General features: G+C 40.9%; 1 protein-coding gene across 11 annotated transcripts in view; it reads left to right on the forward strand.

The window, feature by feature from the left end:
• The window catches only part of LOC26536261 (unconventional myosin-VIIa), an 893412-nt gene that overhangs the window by 452516 nt on the left and 419020 nt on the right, over positions 1-21876 (forward strand). For all 11 annotated transcript variants that reach the window (XM_039377684.2, XM_039377686.2, XM_039377690.2 and 8 more), the window contains exons 12-13: positions 9906-10018; positions 20298-20535. In XM_039377684.2, the coding sequence (XP_039233618.1) occupies positions 9906-10018; positions 20298-20535 (351 nt within the window). The remainder of the gene's footprint in view (positions 1-9905; positions 10019-20297; positions 20536-21876) is intronic.

The following is a 21876-nucleotide window of genomic DNA, read 5'->3' on the forward strand; positions in this document are numbered from 1 at the left end:
TGGGTGCTTTCGGGTAGGGCTGTTTTAACTTTAAAGATTAGGCCGTCAAGCCAGACTCTGTCGAATGCTTGGGATACGTCTAAAAATACTGCTGTACAGTGTTCGCGATTCTTAAATGCAGTTCTTATTTCCGTTGTTATACTTTTCACCTGTTCAATGGTTCCGTGGCTTTCCCGAAATCCAAATTGATTGGCTGGGATTATGTTGTTGGTTCTCAGATTAAGTCGGATCATCAGGCATTTTTCGAATAGTTTCGAAATACAGGAGTGTAGACTTATTGGTCTGTAAATTGAAGGGACTGTGTGGTTCTTACCAGGCTTTGAAATCATTATGATAATCGATCTCTTCCATCGTTGTGGAAAGTAATCATGTTTGGTGATGGCATTAAAGAACTGGGTTATGTAGCTGACTGGGGTGATGGGGTTGGCTGGCCTGGAATTTTTATAATACGCTGAATTATAAACACTCGAAATGGCGAAAACTAGGCTTTTTGCAATATCGCGGGCGCGACCGGGCGTAATGTTTATTCGGAGAATACCAATTAGACACTAATGCTTATTCTAATTAGCTAAGCTCTCCCGAGCGCAGCGGAGACTCCAATTTGAGCTGCCACGGGGAGAGTCGTGTTGGAGATTCTGTGGTAAATAGCGAGAGAGAGTGAGAGGGAGCGGAGAGCGGTTGACAGTCCTCGCCCCGTAACTTGGACAGTAGCGAACTGCAGAGTGTAGCAGCTCGATGATCATTTCCGGTGTTATAAGGTCGCAGCCGGGGGCTGAGATTGTCTTTCATTATTTTATTGACTTCTTTTGGACGAAACACAATTGGGGTGTGTTGCTGGTGGCAGTTTACGGGTGAGGGCGGTAGCGCGGTAGTAGCCTGGTTTGGCGTGAATACATTTTGTAGGTGTGAGGCAAATGTGGTGGCTCTGTCTGCATCACTACGGGCCCAGCCGCCTGCGGAATTCCTTATCGGCAAAACGGTCTCAGTCGGTGGGAGTTGAGTGTCTGAGTTGAGTGGGCTCAACTGTACCTGTTGGTGTGAGTTGCTCTATATATCGGCACTGATCGTCTTCCTCCTGTTGTTTCAGGGCGTTTGCCAGTTTACTTGTGGCTATTTTTATCGTTTGTTTTGCTGTTGGGGATCTGGTAGATTGCCATTCTCTGCGTAAGCGTCGTTTTACGTGGACGAGTTGCTCGATTTGTACGTTGGTCTTATTCGAGTTAATTGTAATGTTTGTGGTTTTTGTGTTGCATTAAGAGCTGCTGCAGTAAGGATGGATTGCAATGTACTCGTGCAACTCTCTATATCAGATTCAGTATTGAGTTTTGGGTTTAGCTCAATGTGTGAACTTACATATTTTTTTATACCCCAGCCAATTTGTTTGGTGTGAAGTCAGTCTGTATGGTGGCTTCACGTTTTCTGCGTACCGGCGGAGGTGAATTAGTACAGGCGAGTGATCAGATGATTGATCTGGCAGACATTTAGCTTTGACCTCAGTTTTTGTTTCTTGCTGTTCAGTTGTGCTATAGTTATACCCATTACTCGTAGAGTAAAAGGGTATACTAGATTCGTTGGAAAGTATGTAACAGGCAGAAGGAAGCGTTTCCGACCATATAAAGTATATATATTCTTGATCAGGATCATGTCCGTCTGTCCGTATTAACGTCGAGATCTCAGGAACTACAAAAGCTAAAAAGATTAGCATACAGACTCCAGAGACATAGACGCAGCGCATGCTGTCACGCCCACTCTAACGCCTAACAATTTTGAAAATTTTGAAAATTTTTGTTTTGATATTTTTTTATTTTTTTTATTAGTCTTATTGTTGGGTTACGCAACCGCCAAAACTGTGCAGTAGACTAATCTCCTACTCTTTAATATTGTAAGCCGAAGTAGTCAGTGGTAGCAGTTGCGATGCCCATAGTGCAAACCGCTGTTCTCGCACGCATTTATCTGTACGGCGCTCATTCCTTGTTCTCTTTGTTATCTACCTACGTTAAACTTGGGCACTGCATTTCGGCTGTCTGTCCCGCCAATTGTCACTTCTTCGTTTTTCGGCAAAGACTCAACTTGTGCATTCGATATAGCTCTTTGTTTATAAATAAATATTAATACATTAAATCGCAATCGGTTGGACAAGTGAGTGGTGATTTCGGTGATAGTGGCTGTGTTTAAGCGAGCTAGCGTTACATATATACATACATACATTGCTACATATATCGTTACGTGCATTGACTCCGCTTGCATTTTCGGCATTTATTTTGTGTTCATCTTCCCGCTGAACCGAATTAAAAGGGATTTGTTGAAAGGCCCGCTGAAAGTGACAAAGCGCAAAGCCAATGCGCTGTTCATCAGGTTGCAGAGGCTACAAACGTCGCTGTCTAATGAGACGCTAAGCGGATACGACGAACCCACTCTTACGGATAGGCTGGAGCAGATTGATGAGTTGCAAAGTGCCTTCAATGTTCTGCATACAGAACTGGAGGAATTGGATTTCGACGAAATTGGCAGTGAAATGAGCGAGAGATTCGATGAATTCATCGTTAAATTCAAGGCTAGTGTGCGCGCGGAAATAGCCAAACGCAAAGTGTATTTCGCGCCACACTCAACGCTTGCGGAAGGTGTTGTGCCCGACCAGTGTAGTGGTCATCAAACGCAGCCGCGGCCGAGGCCGATGCCGTTGCCGCCTGTGCAGCTGCCAACGTTTGGCGGAGGCTACGCAAACTGGGCGGATTTTTACTGCGTGTTCACGAGCATAATCGACAGCCATCCGGACCTCTCCAACATTGAGAAATTTCAACATCTGCGGTCATGTTTGAGGGATTCAGCGCTGGAAACTATCCGATCATTGGAGATCTCAAACAGCAATTACGAAGCGGCTTTAGAGTTGCTTCAAAAAAGGTTTGATAATAGGCGTCTCGTTTTTCAGGCGCACATCACCGAGATTCTGGGTTCGGAATGGTTCAGTAGCATCGCTTCGGGAATTGTCGGACAAGTTTAACGCTCACATTCGTGCGTTGAAGAGTTTGGGCACCACTGAGCAAATCGCTGGCTGCATCATAGTGCATAGTGCATCATAGCGCTGCAAAAGCTGGATGCGGCGAGCCAAGCTTAGTGGGAGGAGCGCTTGGAGGATCCGGTCTTTGCCAACCTTATTCCGTCGTGGGAATCGATGGCTGCATTCCTGGAGCAGCGATGTAGGACTTTGGAGGCCGTTGCCGCCATGGCAACCTATGAGCCAGGCGTTCAGGTGGGCAGAAATCGTTCGACGCTAGTTGCTACCACCCAAAATTCTCTTGGTTGCATGCCTTGCCATAGTGCAGAGCATGCCATATATTATTGCCCGCAATTTAGAGACTTAGCGCCAGTAGATCGTCTGCGCGAGGCAAAGAGAGTAGCACTTTGCCTAAATTGCCAAAGGTAGGTCATCAGCTACGGCAATGCAGCTCGAGCCGCTGCCGCACCTGTGGAATCAGGCATCATACTCTGCTCCATCTAGATGGTTCGCCTTTCTCGCAGCCACATGTTCCGGTGTGTTCAAGCTCCCACACTGAGCCTTCTGCCCCGCTTTCGACTTCTTCTACTCTAATTGCCCAGGATCTCGGTAGTGACCTTGTGCTGCTAGCCACTGCAACCGATCTAGTGCAGAATCGGTCGGGACTGTTCGTTCCCTGCAGGGCCTTGTTAGATTCTGGCTCTCAACTGCACTTGGTCACCTCTTGGTTTGCAAATCAACTGCAACTTAAGAGGTCAAAGTCGTCCGGTTCCGTCACTGGAAGCGGGGATTCCAATTTCGCGACTGATGGATTCTCAGTAGGAATTGCGATGCGGTCTGCCACTTCGGATTTTTCAACGAGCATAACAGCAGTTATCGCTCCCAATATCACGGATCGCCAGCCAAGTTTTAATGTGGACATTGGGGACTGGAAGATTCCACAAAATCTGCAGCTCGCCGACCCGGAATTTCATAAAGCTTAGCGTGTTGACCTGTTAATAGGAGCTAGCCTGTTTTATGAGCTGCTGTGCGTAGGTCAGATAAAGTTGTTGCCAGGACTGCCACTGCTTCAAAAAACTCGTCTGGGCTGAGTTGTGTCTGGAGGCTGCGCGCGCCCTTGCGGTAGCTTCACGCTTTCCTTCTTCAGCCAGCAAGGAAAACAGCATCGATGTTGAACTTAATTCACTTCTGCAGCGCTTTTGGGAGGTAGAAAATTGTCCCTGCCCAATAGAACAAGCCACTAAGGAGGAGCTAGATTGCGAGGCCCACTTTGTAAAAAATTACACCCGACTGCCAGCTGGCGATTACTCGGTACGGTTGCCGCTAAAACTCCATTTGGACTCTTTAGGAGATTCCTATCCTCAGGCTTTGCGGAGATTCTTGTCGCTGGAAAGGAAGCTTACAAAGCACCCTGGCTTGAGGGTTAAATATGCGGCGTTCATGAAGGAATATCGTGATCTGGGACATATGTCGCCTGTGCCTGCCTCCGAGGTCAGCTCGTGCCGATATTTTTTACCACATCACTGCGTCATGAAGGAGGATAGCACTACCACCAAGCTTCGCGTTGTCTTTGACGGATCAGCTGCCACTTCCACTGGTTACTCGCTTAACGATGTGTTAATGGCCGGCCCGGTCATCCAGCCCAAGCTATTTCACATCCTAATTCGATTTCGCTCACACGCAGTTGCCGTTACAGGAGACTTATGTAAAATGTACCGATGTGTAAGGGTCTCGCAAGAAGATAGCTATTTGCAGTGCATTGTATGGAGGGATCGATGACCTTCAAGTATACAAACTCGACACAGTTACCTACGGCACCAAACCAGCCTACTTCTTGTCCGTAAGGGCTATGCAGCAGTTGTCAATCGATGAGCAGGCATCGTTTCCCCTTGGATCAGAAATCCTTCGGCGCGATTTTTACGTGGATGATCTTATCTCCGGCTCCGGCACGGTAAAGGATGCTATCAGCATAATGCAGCAGACGGCTGGCATTCTTGCGAAGGGCAAGCTCAAGCTAAGGAAATGGTGCTCTAACATTCCGCTTGTGCTGGAGGGTGTGCCCGCCGAGGACAAGGAGTCATTCATGAAGTTTGAAGATGGTAGCGATTTCACCAAAACTTTAGGTCTCGCTTGGGATCCCGCTCCTGACCAGCTATTGTTTTCGTTCTTTGCCTTTCAGTCGCCATTGAGACCCTGCAGGCGCTCTGTTTTGTCTGCGATTGCTAAATTTTACGATCCTCTCGGCCTGGTCGGTCCGGTAATCACAAGGTGTAAAATCTTTTGCAGCAGCTCTGCAAGGAAAAGCTGTCCTGGGATGAGAGCCTCCCGGAAACTCATAACACGAAATGGCTTGATATGTGTCGCAGTTTTGAAATAATAAGTCATGTTAGTTTCCCTCGGTTCGTGTTTAGCGCAGAGTCGGGTCTTGAGGTGCATGGTTTTTGTGATGCAAGCATTGATGCCTATGGAGCCTGCGTTTATGTGGTTTCTAAAGGGAATCAAAGTTTTAGCCATTTGCTTTGTTCGAAGTCGCGCATAGCTCCGTTGAAGACCATAACAGTACCAAAGCTGGAGCTTTGTGGTGCGGATCTTCTGGCTAAAATCATGCAGTTCCTAAAAACGCTGGGAAGAGTTTCCTCGTCTAGTCCCATATCGTCGCTCTTGCCGTTCCTGGATCAATTTGGACTTCTTAGAGTAGGCGGTCGCCTCCGGAATTCGTCATTGGACTTTGATGGCCGCCACCCGAAAATCCTTCCAAGGTCCCATCCGGTGACTCTGGCAATTATTTCTCATTACCATGAAACCAATCTTCATGCCGGACCTCGAGCTCTTCTGGGTGCAATTCGATCCAAATATTGTCCTATTGGGGGGAGGAAGACGGTTACCAAGGCCGTGAACAGATGCATCAGATGTTTTCGGATTAAGCCGCGGCTGATAGAGCACATATTGGCGGACCTTCCCAAGGAGGGCTTGGAAGGATCTCACGCTTTTGAGGTTGCTGGTATAGACTTCTGTGGACCCCTTTTTTTACAAGTCGGGTACTCGCAACAAGCCCGCGGTTAAATGCTACGTCTGCGTATTTATATGCTTTGCAACCAAGGCAGTGCACCTGGAGCTGATCAAGGATCTCTCGACGGTTGCGTTTCTGTGCGGACTCAAGAGGTTCATATGCACCCGTCGGAAACCGAAGCAAAATTGGTTAGACAACGCCACCAACTTTGTCGGCGACAAAAATGAACTTCTAGAACTTCGAAGGTTATTTCTCAGCAGCGAGCATAAAAGATCCGTTCAGAATTTTTGCCTTTCGGAGACGATTGACGGGCGGTTCATCCCTCCACGGTCGCCCCATTTCGGTGGACTTTGGGAAGCAGCGGTGAAAACGGCCAAACATCATTTCTACCGCGCTGTGGGTACGGCGGTTCTGACCTTCGACGAGCTGAGGACGCTGGTGTGCCACATCTCTGCAGTTATTAACTCCAGACCTTTAGTTCCCATTTCAGAGAACCCTGCCGATCTGGACGTCCTCACTTCGGCGCATTTTCTCTATGGTGGTCCGCCTTCGTCGTTTGACGAGCTAGATATAACGGGACTAAACTATAATCGGCTTGACTCTTGGCAGCGCATCTCCTTTCTTCAGCAAATATTTTGGTCGCGATGGAAGAAAGAGTACTTGACGTTGCTCCAGCAGCGCTCCAAGTGGCGCACCCCAAAGCCTGGCGTAGCCGTGGACAACGTCGTTCTTGTTTAGGATGAGGATCTACCCCCAATGAGATGGCCTTTGGCGAGAGTCATGCAGTTGATTCCTGGCAGAGACGGCGTCGCTGGAGTTGCAGAATTGAGGACCGCGTTTGGAGTAATAAGGCGGGCAGTGAACAAGCTGTGTCTGCTTCCTCTTGAGGACTCTGTTGGAAGCCACGGTTCGGCGCTCATTCCTTGTTCTCTTTGTTATCTACCTACGTTAAGCTTGGGCGCTGCATTTCGGCTGTCTGTCTCGCCAATTGTCACTTCTTCGTTTTTTGGCAAAGACTCAACTTGTGCATTCGATATAGCTCTTTGTCGGCCCTAGCTGCCGTAAACAAATCGCAAAATAAACAGTATCGGAAAATAAACAAACTTTCTTCGATTTATTATTATTAGCAACAGCTATTGAAAAAGCTCAATAGCTAAACACTTATAAATTTCTATCACGCCCACACTGTTGAAAGATATTTTGATATTTTTTCATTTTTGTAATAGTCTTGTAAATTTCTATCGATATGCCGAAAAACTTTTTGCCACGCCCACTCTAACGCCCACAAACCACCAAAAACTGTCAGTGTGGAAGACTCTCCTTCGCACTTCCAATAGCTGAGTATCAGATAGTCGGGGAACTCGACAATAGCGTTTTCTCTTGTTTTGTTGTGTGTTTTGGTTTGGAGGTGTTATACCTAATTTGAAAACGTTAGCAAATTTTATCTTGTTAGTGGTGGGTATAGGCCAGGGTTTGTATCTGATGGTATCAGCGTATCTGTTCCTTGGTGTGCCCGCGCCATGTTCATTCATTTTGAAGACGGCTTTTAAGCTCTTTGTAGATTGGACAGCCTCTGTAGTTTGCTGTGCCCCACAGTTATTGCACATTTTGTCGCTTGAATTTTCTTTATTGGTTTGACAGTGTGTGGAGTCGTGGAGACCTCCACAGATTACGCACACCGGGCGAAGTGTGCAATACGATCTCGTGTGGCCGTACTCTTGGCAGTTTGTACATTGTACAGGAGCGTTCCGTTTATGCGGCTCTTCTACCGTGATCCTACGGTGCAGAAGGAGCTTGAGTTTGCAAATTGGGTGAACCTCGTTTTTTTAAGATTATGGTGTTCTGGTACAAGCTCAATCTTGAAGAGTGGTTGCTGCTGCCTGTTCCTGTTTTTGATGTTGAACACGCTTTTGGCGCAAGACCCCTTTTCCTTTAGCGCCTCAGTTATCTCTTCGGGCGTAACATCCGACTCAATGCCCTTCAGTACTAGCTGTAAAGCCTGTTTTTTGTGCGGTAAGGTAGATTGTGACTTTTCTATAGTTGCCCTCCGTTTTCGTTTGAAGTAAGATTTCTTCGATAGTACCTCTTACAAGGGGAGTTTGAATATGAAAGCTATCTTTTACAATGAGTTCGATCTAAGCATTTACCAGACCGCTTGTGCTCTTCTCGCACGTCCTTAGCGGGTAGTGGGGCTTGTGTGGAAACTAGAAGAGCGGGAGAGCAATAGCGTGCTCTTTTTGATTTGTTGGTAGGAGAAGGTTACTTGGGTTATGGGTTATTACCAGTCGATGTCTGCGATTACAGTTGTCGGAGAGACATATGAGAAGTACGCGTTGTTGCGTTGGACTGAGAGCCGGCGTTCGTCTTGCTCTCGCTGACGCTGAGCGCGAGTGTCGTTCTGACTCATCGCCATTTAGCGTAGGAATGGATACATATAAATAGACAAATAATCAATTAACGAACGAACAAAGTTAGGCGACCAGGAATTACCATGTATTAAGCGGCGCACTGAAACGCACAAGGCGGCTGCCTAGCGTTCAGCCCCTACAGAGAAAAGCGAGGCAATGCAAGGGATAGCATATCAAGGCCAGGGCTCAAGAGAAAAATTCACTGATTCGGCTTTTCAGATCATAATTTGAAATATGAAAAGAGTGAGACACCCTATGTAAAGAAATTATTGTGATGTCATAGTGTATACTTCTGTCATTAATAACACTTTGGGAGGCCGTGCATTCTGGATAACTTGAATCTATGGACGTGCTTAATGGGTGATTCATTCGTCGGTGAAGGCGTTCTGTTTTGGTCAGTCGATAGAGATCATCACTGGGTTATCATCACAATGGTTATATCTAAAATTCCGCTAATACGTAGTGTTTCTGGGTCAGAATAGTTACTTCGTAAACTCGTGAACCGTCTCGGGCTCAGTAGTCACAACGGGCTAAGCATTGATATGAAAATATAGATATGCGGACTCAGCAGCAATATGGATGTTCCGTGGAAAGAGTTCGACAGTTAATGTGGTTGGAATGACAATGGGAAACGTAAAGCCTCGTATTTCGGTGAAGAATTGTGGCTTGTGAGAGTTTATTTGGGTTGTTTTTTTTTGTTTGAAGGCAGTACCACGCCCATTTTTTCTCAAATATATTACTATTTTTTACATGAACATAAATCAAAAAACAGAACTTAAAAATGTTGCTTCGTTCTCGAGTTATTAATTAATTCCACAAAAAGTGGTCGTTCGCCCCATAGTGCCCCACTCTTACGCCTAAAAACCACCCAAGCCACCCTAAAAACCACGTCAAGCTCTCATTAACTTTTAAAGCTAGAAAATTGAGAATCGGGAGAAATAGACGCAGCGAATGTATGATTACTGATTTTGCCAAGCCCACTCTAACGCGCACAAACCTCACATAATTGTCACGTCTTCATTTTTTTTTTGCGTTTTATTATTAGTCTTGGCCATTTCTAATGGCAAGAAAGTCAAGAAATGTCCTTATACTGAAGGCTTCTTCTCATTTGAGAAGTAGGTCGTATATAAATATGGTAAATATGGTTCCTTACTAGAAGATAATGATTAACAGAGTCAAATGCTTTAGTAAAATCATTGTACATGACATCTGGTTGAAAATAATTTTTTCTGTATTACCATGGAAGTTAATTTCAAAAGGTTGTTGAACTGCGCTTAAAGATTCCTCTGTCATTGTTTGCATCCAATTTGCTACCTTTTTTATGGAAAGGAATCAAAAAGGACTTCTTCCATATATGGGGGAACCGTGAGTAGAAGAATGTAAAGCATAGAAAAAGAATTGAAAAGGCGTTTTACATTTTACTAAATAACACAATCTTAAACGTTCAAATTATCAAGCTTGTTCTTATAATTGATTTGTCTTAATATTATAGGTAGCAGTGGCATTAAGGGAAATGAAGCGCGTAGATGAAGAATTGAAAAGGCGAGATGGAATGTATGGACAATTAACCAGTATTAACACACATACTCTTGCTGATTGTGAGAGGTAAGTATAATTTTAAGGTCTGCTGAACTGAGCAGGTGAATTGGTGTACACTCCCTAAAGCCGCATAATTTATTATTACGTCAATGACGCAACGGCGTTGTTCTACTTCCTCAGATTGGCAAATTATGAAATCTCAGAGTTAAAATATAACCGAGCAATTAAAGAGAGCAAGAAGAGATAGACTGTGAACCAATATGTTTAGACTTCGTATAAAGAATGGACGTAACATTTCTTAGGTGTGTCTACTCTTTATTATATCATTTAGGTTTATTACAGATTATCCGTGTCGATTGTCACCTTAGAAGTAGGATCATATGAATCTTTAGGTTGATTAAGTGGTGCTACACTGGACAGAAATACACTTTCCGGACTGGTTACTAAGCTTAGGTCAAGTAATCGACAATTCGAATATAATTTTTGCGACACGTTGTGCTTTAGGGAAAAGAATCAGCGCAGGCAAATCGGAATCTCTAGCAGTCCCGAACATCAAATCCTTTTAGCTAATGATCTAAGCAACATTTAGGGGTTTGATCAACAGCTGATCAGATGTAGTGGTTTATCACTTTCCTGAAGTTGTGACGCGTTTCCATAAGGCAGCCTACCACCTGCGGCTTTTTTGTGATTTGGAAATTCCTTTAATAGCTACTACACTGCGAATCTAGCGGGGAAAGAAGATCATCAGCTCAACGAAAGCTAGTAACGCCAAAACTTCTCATCAGTTTGGCGCAACCCCGTTCGTTCGCAAGCATCTTAGACATCACAATATAAGATTGAAACTAAAACCCTAACTGGAGGGCTACTTTTTTAAGGTAGTAACGGACATGGCACTTAAGTGGCTTAAAAACCCTAACTAGGGGCTACTTTTTTAAGGTAGTAACGGACATGGCACTTAAGTGGCTTAAAAACACTTTAGGAAGAATCGTCAGATGCGTACTACAGCTACAGCAATACGACGTTGATATTGCGTACACGAAGGGCCAGTTGAACATCGTGGCCGATAACACTGCCAAGGCATCCACTACCGGAGTCTGTGACCGCATCACCAGAGACACTCCGGTTAATGCAGGAAATAGAGCCAAAAAGGGAATGACTCCTCTGGATATGGCCATGTGAGCAGTCGAAAGACAATTCCACGATTAGCAGCCCGTGAGCGTGCTTACTTCGTTAGACCATTGCCGAGGTCGAAACATGGTTACAATATGTTGTTGGTGCTGATCGACCAATTTTCTAAGAGGACGAAAATGGTACCCTCGTCAAAAAAACAGCGGAACCATTACAGAAATTATTTAGAGAACACATAGTCTCGATGTTAGTTCGCCGGACGAAACTAGAGAAATGGTTATAGAAAATGGCATGAAATAACGCTGAGTGTAAACTCTATTATATTAAAGTCTACGGGCTACTCCCAATGGGAAGACGCGAGCCAAGGCTACCGAACGCGCTATACGATCAAATGCTACAGGAAGGCAGCCAAAAGGAAACGCTGAGAAAATAAATTAATTTTTGATATATTGCGAAGGAACGTGGAGATAGTTTCTTAAGACCAGGCAAGACATTACAATCTGCAAAGAAGTCAATGGAATCCAAGGATCAGTGAAGTTGTTTGAGCCAATGGAAATCATTCGTCGAAAGCGACAGAAAAGCTCGCGGCTAAGCTGGCACCGAGGTTCGATGGGCCGCGCCAGATTACGGATTTCGTATCGCCAGTAATCTGTAAGATCCACCGCAGGAAAGGCAGAAAGGAACTGTTCTGAACAGAAAGAACATTGTGCACATAAGCGACCTTAAGCAGCAAGATTAGGTGGAGGACTATAGCTACAACGAGGAGGCGAAGATCCGATGGGAAAAAACGGGGGAAGTATGCGGCAGAATCAACAGGACCCGAGAATGCACGGTGCGATTTACTATTTCAGCGGCAGGCCCCTTACTAGCAAGAACACGTGTGCGTGGAGGGTTTCGAAGGTTGCGAAAATTCGCGTTCGTGCAATAAAAAAAACATTAATAAAAACAAAAACATCTAAAAGGTATGAAAAATTCTGGTCGTGACCGCATTTTTTGGCTTGTGGGGGTTTGAAAATGTCAAAAAAAAATAGCAATACATGTGCGTTACTGTCTTGGGCGTCTTGTGGAATAATCAAATTTAGATGACTAATAAGGGATTTTTGATTAAAATCAATCTATTCTGGTTGGTTTTTTGGCGGTAATGTGAGAATAACCACATTATGAAACAAGCATGCGCATCTCGACATTCATACGCACATGGAAAGATCGACCCCACTCTTCATCCTGATCAAGAATATATAATAAACTTTTTTGGTGATAGATTTAATGAAAAAAAATATATTTTCCTTTTTATGATCTTTATTTGAATAAGTTTCACCAGAGGTCAGTTAAGAACTAATTTACAAAGGTATTCTTTCGGCCCAGCAAACCTTTTACAGAGGATTAACATAAGCCTTTTAAGTTCTACTTAGCTTTATATGTCAAGCTTAACAGATCATTAAGCTCGTTACCGTTAAGCGGTTCGTATCTTGGGGGAATGTTATTTATGAGGCTTTTGGAGAGTGAAGCTTTCCAAAAGATCGGCTTTAGCTTTTTTATATGAAGAGTGAATATGTCGTATGAAGAAATGAATATGTCACTCCCCCACCTTTTAGAAATTAGCTTGTCCTCAAGCGATTATTTCTGGATATAAGTGTGGTACTGGATTTGCAATTTCAGCTATTTCTGTTTTTGTCTCTGTTTCTTTTTCGATATTTTTGTTAGTGGTTTTACTTGGTTTTAGGTAAGAGATAATAATTTTGTGTGGCGCTGTTTTACATTTCATATAAAAGTAAAATATGTAAATTAAAACTAAAACAGATATGAAGATTATTAGTATGTTTCTGTAAATTGTGTTACTCTTATTGTTTAACAAAATCATTTCCTTAATTTCTATGTGTGACATTGGTTCGATTTTTGTTACATTGTGTTCAGTAAATATTACATTTGTGTATTGTTGAATACTATTAGATATTGTAATTTGTTTTAATTCTGCTGTGCAGTTGGATATTTTTATAATTTTATTATTTTCAATATAAATCTCTTGACCGTTACAATTGTGATAAAGTTTTTCTCTGGTCATATTCCAGGTTATAAGTATATTTGGTTTAATGTATTGAAGATAGGATTGCTTACGATATTTTTGAAAAGTACAAGTTGGTGTTTCGTGTTTTATTATGTTAGCTATGCAATGGTCTTTGACAATATTCTTTGTTAGTGTATTTAGAACTTATTTGTTATGTGAGTAGAATTTGCCTTCAATATTTTCCTTAATAATTTGGCCATTATTGTCGGGGTAAGGTGCAATGATGAAAGTTGGTCGTTCAATTGAATTCATAGGAATGTGGGACATTAGGAATATTTCATTAGTAGGTACGTTATACCAAGCGGAAGTTTTAAATATTCCTAGTCGTGTTAGTTGTGAACCCATTTCAATGTCTTCGATATATTCGGTAAAATGTTCAATATTAAATATTAATAGATTCAATTTTTGTTCCTTTTTCAAAAAATTGGACTGGTTATTAATTATTTCTATGCCATTATTGAGACTGTCAATAACGTGGCTTAGAGTGCTGACCTGTACTGTGTCTTGTGAAAGAGTCGAAAATTTTTGTTCAATATGTTGTCTGTCGTCTTCGTCTAGTGTGCCAAAAAGATATCTTAATGTGGAACCTACAAAGTTAGCCAGTCCTCGTTTGTTTCGTTTTGAAATGCGTATGCCATTTATTTCTCTTTCCATTTTCTCGGTTAAATATTTAATTTGTGTGACATTTTTAAATTCTTGACATTGTTTAATTATACTATTAAATGTTTCTTCAACTTCTGTAATATTTATGGTGAGACAGTGATGCATAAAGGTGATGGGGATTTGTATTGTTCCAGATTCAAACAAGATAAATCCTTGATTGTTTTCTATTGGGTTGATTTCGATTGTTCCTGCTGTAGTTTGTGTCGCAATACAAGTTATTATGGTGATTATGAGTCCGATGATTGGCAGGTGTCGGTTTGCTGCAAGTATTTGCTGTCGTTAACTTTCTTTTTCTTTTTAAATTTGCTTTTGTAATGAATAACGTTTTGACCTCTATTATTTTCGTTATAATGTTTTTCGTCTAATTGTTCTATTCTGCCTGTTTTTATAAAGGGATTCTTTGATTTTGCGCGTGTTAAGGGTGCTTGTCTAAATTTTGTGTCGATTTCGAAATCCTGTCGTTTTTTGTTAAGATTTTTGATTTTCATTTCTTTAATCATCTGGGTATCATAAGTAGGTGTGTCTGCGTAAAGAAGGATGTTAGCCGGTATCTGTCCGGTTGTGTTATGTTTAGTCTTGTGATTGTATATGTATAAAATTGTTTCCATTCGTGTTTCTTTATTTTCTCTATTGTTTTCAGTATTGATAATTCTGATTTTTTCATTTATGGTTTTATGAAGGCGTTCTATGTCTGCTATTCCTGTTTTACTTGTGGTAATATCTATTTGTATGTCTTCGTTGTTTAGCCAAGTTTTTAAAGAAGTGCTTATAAACGCGGAGTCCTTGTCTGCTTTAATTTTCTGTGGTTTTCCCATGTCGTTAAAAATTCTAGTAAGGGCTCGTTTTGCCTCTAACCAATCTCTACTGTTTGTTTTAATAAGTGAAGCAAATTTTGAATAAACGTCTATACAAGATAAATACTGTTCGTTGTCAATAGCATAAAAGTCAATAACATAAATTTCGCGTGGGTTATTTGTCTCTGGAGTTATTTCGAAAACTAGTTTTGTTGGTCTATGTTCTATCTTTGCAAGGTTACAGACTTCACAATCATTGATAATGTTTTGAATTAGTTTATTATAATCGGGAAAATAGTGAGTTTCTTTAAATAATCGTATCATTTTTTCAATACCGGGGTGTAACAATTTAAAATGTTGAGTAATAATGAATTCTTTAAATTCAGAATAAGATTTTATGTCTTTTAACATTATGATACTTTTCAGAATTTTCACGTTACTATGTGGGTTAATGGTTTCTCGATATGCTTTTTGAAAAACTAAAAAGTCTTTATCATTTTCCAGGTAAATAACACTGCTATTATTTAAGAAGTATTTAATAAGGATATCTTTTGCTTTTGTCAGGGTCATGTCAGTGTATTTGATGGTCAGTTTTATTTTGGAAAAGTATTTCGTTGTCTCTACTTGGTCTACGCTATCTTTTATAAATTCAATTTGTCTTGCAAAATAGTTTATGGGTTTTTCTGTAATTTCAATGTAGGTTTCGTTGCTTTCTGATGAACTGTGTATTGTTGCTGCTGTTGAAATATTTTCTTCTTCACCTACCATGTTTTCTTCAATTTTGACGCGAGATAAAGCGTCTGCTACATGATTAAGTTTACCTTCTAAATATTTGATTTTGAAATTATATTCGCTAAGTCTAATTCGCCAACGTTGTAGTTTTATGTTAGGCTCTTTAATATTATTTAGCCAAACAAGGGGTTTGTGATCGCTCAAAATCTCAAAGGGGACTCCATATAAATATGGGCGGAAATATTTGGTTGCCCAAACGATTGCTAGTAGTTCTTTTTCAATAGTGCTATAATTTTGTTCATGATCATTTAATGTTCTACTTGCAAAGCTTACTGGCTTATTGTCTTGTGATAACACGGCTCCTATGGCGAAATTGCTAGCGTCAGTAGTGACTTGAAATGTTTTTGTGAAATCAGGGAAAATCAAAATTGGGTCGTTCATTATGAGTGTTTTCAATTTTTCAAATGATTTATTGTATTCTTCGTTTCTTGTGTCTATTTTAGCTCCTTTTTTTAGAAATATTGTCAGAGGTTTTGCAATCTTTGCAAAATCTGGAATGAACTTACGGTAGTATCCGCATAAGCCTAAAAAAGATTTGATTTCTTTTGGTGTCTTTGGGAGAGGACATTTTTCGATTGCCTTAACTTTCTCTTTATTAGGTCGTATGCCTTCTGGACTTATAATATGACCTTAGAAATTTGTTTGCTTTTTTAAAAATTCGCATTTGTCCAATTGGAGTTTAAGATTGGCTTCTTTAAGTTTCTCAAAAACCTTTCTCAGTGAGTCTAGGTGTTCGTTCAGAGATGTTGAATAGATGATCACATCATCTAAATAAACAAGGCAACGCTTATTTATGAGGTCTTTTAGAACGTAATTCATGCACCGTTGGAAGGTTGCAGGAGCATTTTTTAAGCCAAATGGCATGCGAGTGTACTCATAGTGACCGTGTTTGGTCGAAAACGCCGTTTTTGGTATAGACTTAGGGTCCATTTCGATTTGATGAAAGCCTTTTGCTAAGTCAATTGTAGTAAAATACTGGCATTTTCCTAATTTGCCTAGTATTTCGTCCATGTTAGGAATCGAAAATTTATCATTTATTGTTATTTTATTTAAATTTCGATAGTCCACGACCAACCTGAATTTCGGTTTGCCAGAGGCATCCATCTTTTTGGGGACAATCCATAATGGACTGCAATAAGGGGAGTCGCTTTCGCGTATAATGCCTTGTTTTAACATTTCCTCAATTTGTTTATTTACTTCTGCTTCGTAGGAAAACGGGTACGAATATGGTCTTTTGTAAACTGGGTTTTCATGAGAGGTTTTTATATCGTGACGTATTATACTTGTGAATGTAAGGTTTTCATTTTTGGAATATTGAATGTCATTGAACTCTTTTAATAAATTTGTAAGTCTGTATTTTTCCTCACTATTTAAATGTTCTAGTCTGTATGTGTGTTCTGAGTCTATGTTGTTGTCCATGGCATAGTTTATTTCTGATGTAAAGTTGTTTTCTTGTAAGAGTGCATTAAAGTTTTCCGAAGAGTTCTCATCACATGGATCTAATTCTTTGTGAATGAATGTTCTTTCGTTAATTATTGTTTCTTTCCGAGAGTAGTCTATTAAACCGTTATTCTCCATTAGTATTTTTCTTCCTAACAGAATATCATAATAAGGTGAAAATGAATGAATATAGAATTTTTGCGTTTGTTGAAAAAGACCGTTGGCTAGAAGGTCTACATATTTATTTAATTTAGAATAGCCTGTCATACTTCGGACAGTTATTTGCTTATCTTTAACTTGAAGATTGAAAAAGTTTGAGCTCATCAAGTTTATCGAAGAGCCAGTATCAACTATGCATCTATATCTGTGGTTATTAAACAGGAACTTTGGCTTAACAAGTTAGATTGGAAAAAAATCTTAGAATTTGATAGAAAGCACTCGGTCTCAACTGGATATATCTATACGGTTCGTGCATACCGACCCGATGTCAGCAGTACAGTTACATGCCTTAGCCTACGCATCTAAGAAAGCTTATAAAGCTTGCGTTTATAATTGTAGCAAACTGCCGAAGGCAAAAATTTATCATTGTTTACTTCAAAGTCAAAAGTAGCGCCGGTCAAGACCAAAACGATCCCAAGACTTGAGTTATGCGTCGCTCACCTTCTCGCAGATCTCTGTCATAGAATCAAGCCCTTATTAAAACAGGGTAGCGGATATTCAAGAATGGTCAGGAGAAGCTATGAACATGGAGAAATGTTTCCACAAAGCTGATTCTCGTCACACATAAACTCCCAATTTGTACACAACTACGTCCGGAATCTGCACCATTCCAACTCTCTCCCTTGAGCACTTGTGAGCATTCTACGCTCAGGAACTCTGCAGTCCCATTTGCCATAATGGGCATTGATTTTTGTGGCTCTTTTATACGACATTTACATATGACGACATCGAGGAAGGCCTCCGTACAAGTCCTACGGTGCCTTATTTATTTGTTCTGCGTTCAAGGCGTTTCACTTAGAGATTGCATCAGATCTAAGAACTGATTCATTTTTCTTAGCTTTCCAAAAGTTTATTGGTCGACAAGGATGTCCCCAGACGGTTCATTGCGACAATGCGACGAACTTCGTTGGAGGGAGTCGCCTCTTCGCGAGCGGATCGACGAGCTGGTTGAGGCCATTTGCATCAAAACGCGGATGCGAATTTCCGTTCACATGGGCGGATTATGGGAGGCAGGTGTCAAAATGGCCCTGCACCTACTTCAACAAGCACTGGGAACAGACCTCGTCGGGATCGAGGTCGTGATGAACTCGCGGTTTCTCAGAGCTCTCAGCCAGGACCCAACCTACGGAGGGGCGCTCACACCCGGACACCTGCTGACAGGCGGGCCCTTTATCCCACACTCCGGACCCCGGACCACGATTCTCAGTTGCTTGCGGCGTTGGCGGCTTGTCTTGTCAGTCAGGCAAAAGTTCTGGCGGCGATGGTCCCGGGAATTTGTCCTGGGTTCGAACAACCTGCCGACTCAACAGAAGCTGCTGCGTAAGGTGATCGCAACGCACGCAGGGAAGGGCGGCATGGTCAGAGTCGTCAACCTTAAAAAAGCGACAGAGTAGTGTTTTGATTCACAAAATAAAAAGTGGCAGTGACACAGATACATAACCAACCTTAAATCAAATAATTGTTGCCCGCGACGCGTTTAGTGTGTTTAACTTAAACACATTTGTGTCGGTCGCGTATTACCCTGATCCTGGTTCCTAATTATTGCTGCCACCAATGAGGGACCTTCAACGTAAAGAAAAGTGGTATATAAAAATACGCAAAGGTATTTCCTCATTTCTATCAATATGCCAAAAAAATTTAAAATTTTCTCGTTTGCACTTCCACTTGTTGAGTACTGGCTATCGATAGTCGGGAAACTCGACTATAGCATTCTCTTTTGCTTTTACCTTAATCAAAATATCAGAAAATATTTAATACCAAGAGTGAACGCTATAGTCGAGTTCTCGGCTAATACCCGTTACTCAGCCTAGTGGAAGTGCGAAGGAGAAATCTCCACACTGATAGTTCGTGCCAGTTTTTGGGCGTCAGAGAAGACGTGGCAAAAAGATTTTTGGCAATGCATGGAAATTTACAAGACTAACATATATGTGAAAAAATATCTACAATATTTTCAAATGTGTGGGCGTGCCAGTGGCGGTTTGTAGGCGTTAGAGTGGGCGTGGCAACATGAATGGACAAACTTGCGCTTCTTCTATGTTACTGGAGTCTGGATGCTGAATCTCGACGTTCATACGGACAGACGGACTTGGCCAGATCGACTCGGCTATTGATCCTGATCAAGAATATATACACTTTATATGGTCGGAAACGGTTCCTTCTGCCTGTTACAATCTTTTTAATGAATCTAGTATACAAGAGAGAACGCTATAGTCAAGTTCCCCGACTATCTGATACCCGTTACTCAGCTAGTGGAAGTGCAAAGGAGAGTCTTCAACACTGACAGTTTTTGGCGGTTTGTGGGCGTAAGAGTGGGCGTGGCAAAAAGTTTTTCGGCAAATCGATAGAAATTTACAAGACTAATACATAAATGAAAAAATATTAAAAAAATTTTCAAAAGTGTGGGCGTGGCATCTTTGGGCGGTTTGTGGGCGTTAGAGTGGGCGTGGCAAAAAGTTTTTTGGCAGATCGATAAAAAATTTATAAGACTAAAAAAAAAATTAAAAAATATCAAATCAATTTTCAAAATTGTGGGCATGGCAGTTTTGGGCGGTTTGTGGGCGTTAGAGTGGGCGTGGCAACATGAATCGACAAACTTGCGCTGCGTCTATGTCTCTGGAGGCTGTAAGCTTAATGTCAACTTTCTAGCTTTTGTAGTTCCTGAGATCTCGACGTTCATACGGACAGACGGACATGGCCAGATCGACTCTTGATCCTGATCAAGAATATATATACTTTTTATGGTTGGAAACGCTTTGTTCTGCCTGTTACATACTTTTCAACGAATCTAGTATACCCTTTTCTTCTACCAATAACGGGTATAAACATACAACAAATAAGCTTAATAACTGCATTACTTTAATGTATCGTAATTTTAAAAAGTCGTTTAAAAAAACCTAGTGGCAACTTCAATAAGCCAAATATAACTAGATAAATGGGTTAGCCAAAAAGTCCATATATACATAACTGGAATTAATTTTCTGTAAAGAAACACAAAAAATTATAAACATTTAGAGGGCAAGACTATAAGGGAACTTTTTACATAGAAGTTCAACACAATTTTGCCGTTCCGCCACCGGCATAATCGAAAGTCTTGTCATATGGCTTAGCCTAAATATCACCAAAAAATTGTAACCGTTTTACCGGCCCAGGAGCATTTCTGCTCTTACAAAATAAATGCAACACTTTAAGAAAAAACTTGATAATAAACACTAAGTTAATAGATTTTTTCTGTTTAATTTTTCAGATTAATACAAGAGGAAATAAGAGTTCTGGCTCATATTTCAGAAAACATTCAAACCGAGCCAATTAACGATAATAATGATTCTGAAAGCAATACTACCAGACCTTCAATCCAACAGGACTCCGTTGACTTGGACAATATATTTGACTTCTTATGCGAATCAAATGGATCATTGGATAGTGCACCAATTGGAGAAATAAATGACAACATAAAAAAGTTGGTTAAATATCTTGACGCAGAAGTAAGTATGATAACATTATATGAACATCAAATGCATAATGCTGTATAATAAATCATTGTTTTTAAAAGAAAACATTGGAAGTTATGAAGAGTTCGTATTTATAAGATATAAGCCGGACTTAAACTGTTTAATGAAAAACTTTAGTTGTTACATTTGACTAAAGGTTAACCCTTAGGTCTAAAGTTGGATTTAATTTGATTAAATTTTCTTTTTTTTTCTAAAATATTTACTATGCCGTTTACATAATTAAATTATATTACCATACTATAAACATCGAGTGTTACTTTAAATTTTATAAAGTAAAGGCGTCTTATCGGAAAACCTTTGAAAGTACCAGCAGTTATAAGAAAAAGGTTTTAATTTGAACCGTTACAAAACTGGAACGCTCAGCGGGCTGCAGGCTCAAAGCAACCATACTGTAACATCACAACCGAAATAGTGTTTTTTCCTTGCCACAAGTACGGAACCAATAGGTCGGCGCAATAGGTAGAGTACAAATTGTGCTGCGGGGTAAGGGTAATTGTGCTGCGTAGAGTAAAAGGGTATACTAAATTCGTTGCTGTTACAGCAGAAGGACGCGTTTCTGACCTTATGAAGAATATATATTCATAATCAGGATCAATAGCCGAGTCAAACATGCTGTGTCCGTCCGTGCGTACTAACGTCGAGATATCAGAAACTATAAAAGCTAGAAAGATATTAAGCATGCTATTTGGATATTTCTAATATTTTTCACATTTTTGTTAGTCTTGTACATTTTCTGTGGATTTGCCCAAAACTTGTTGAGTCGCACACACTTTTGAAAAATGTTTTGATATTTTGCCACAACTCTTTTTGCCAAGGCCACCCTAACGCCAACAAGCTGCTAGAAACTGAAATTTCTCTTCGCACTTCCACCAGCTGTTTTGTTTTTGTACTAACTTTGTTGCGTATGATCGTATACAAGATAACAACTGAAAAGAGCACTTGATATATTTGATTCAGCAACTAAGTAGTTTTACATAAACAGTACCCCAGTAACTATGTACTATACTACTACTATAAATTATGGTTCTGTTTCTAAAAAGCTGAAGCATCACAGTTGCGACAATGTAAATTTAAATAACCTACCACAATCTGTAAAAGTTGAATTTCAAAACATGATCACAAACAGATCTGAGGCATTTTCAGCCGTTAACAAGGTACTGCCTTTTAACACTTTTGTTGTTGCCACAGTTCGCACAAGCGATGATAAGCCGGTATACTCCAAACTATACCCGCATCCCATGGGTTGTGACGATCTGTCAATACTCGGGTGGCTCAAGGATTGCCAGCATTCGTGTCACATTTATTTTTGTGCAG

Source organism: Drosophila yakuba, chromosome X (assembly GCF_016746365.2).
Source record: "Drosophila yakuba strain Tai18E2 chromosome X, Prin_Dyak_Tai18E2_2.1, whole genome shotgun sequence".
In the NCBI taxonomy this organism is placed as follows: domain Eukaryota; kingdom Metazoa; phylum Arthropoda; class Insecta; order Diptera; family Drosophilidae; genus Drosophila; species Drosophila yakuba.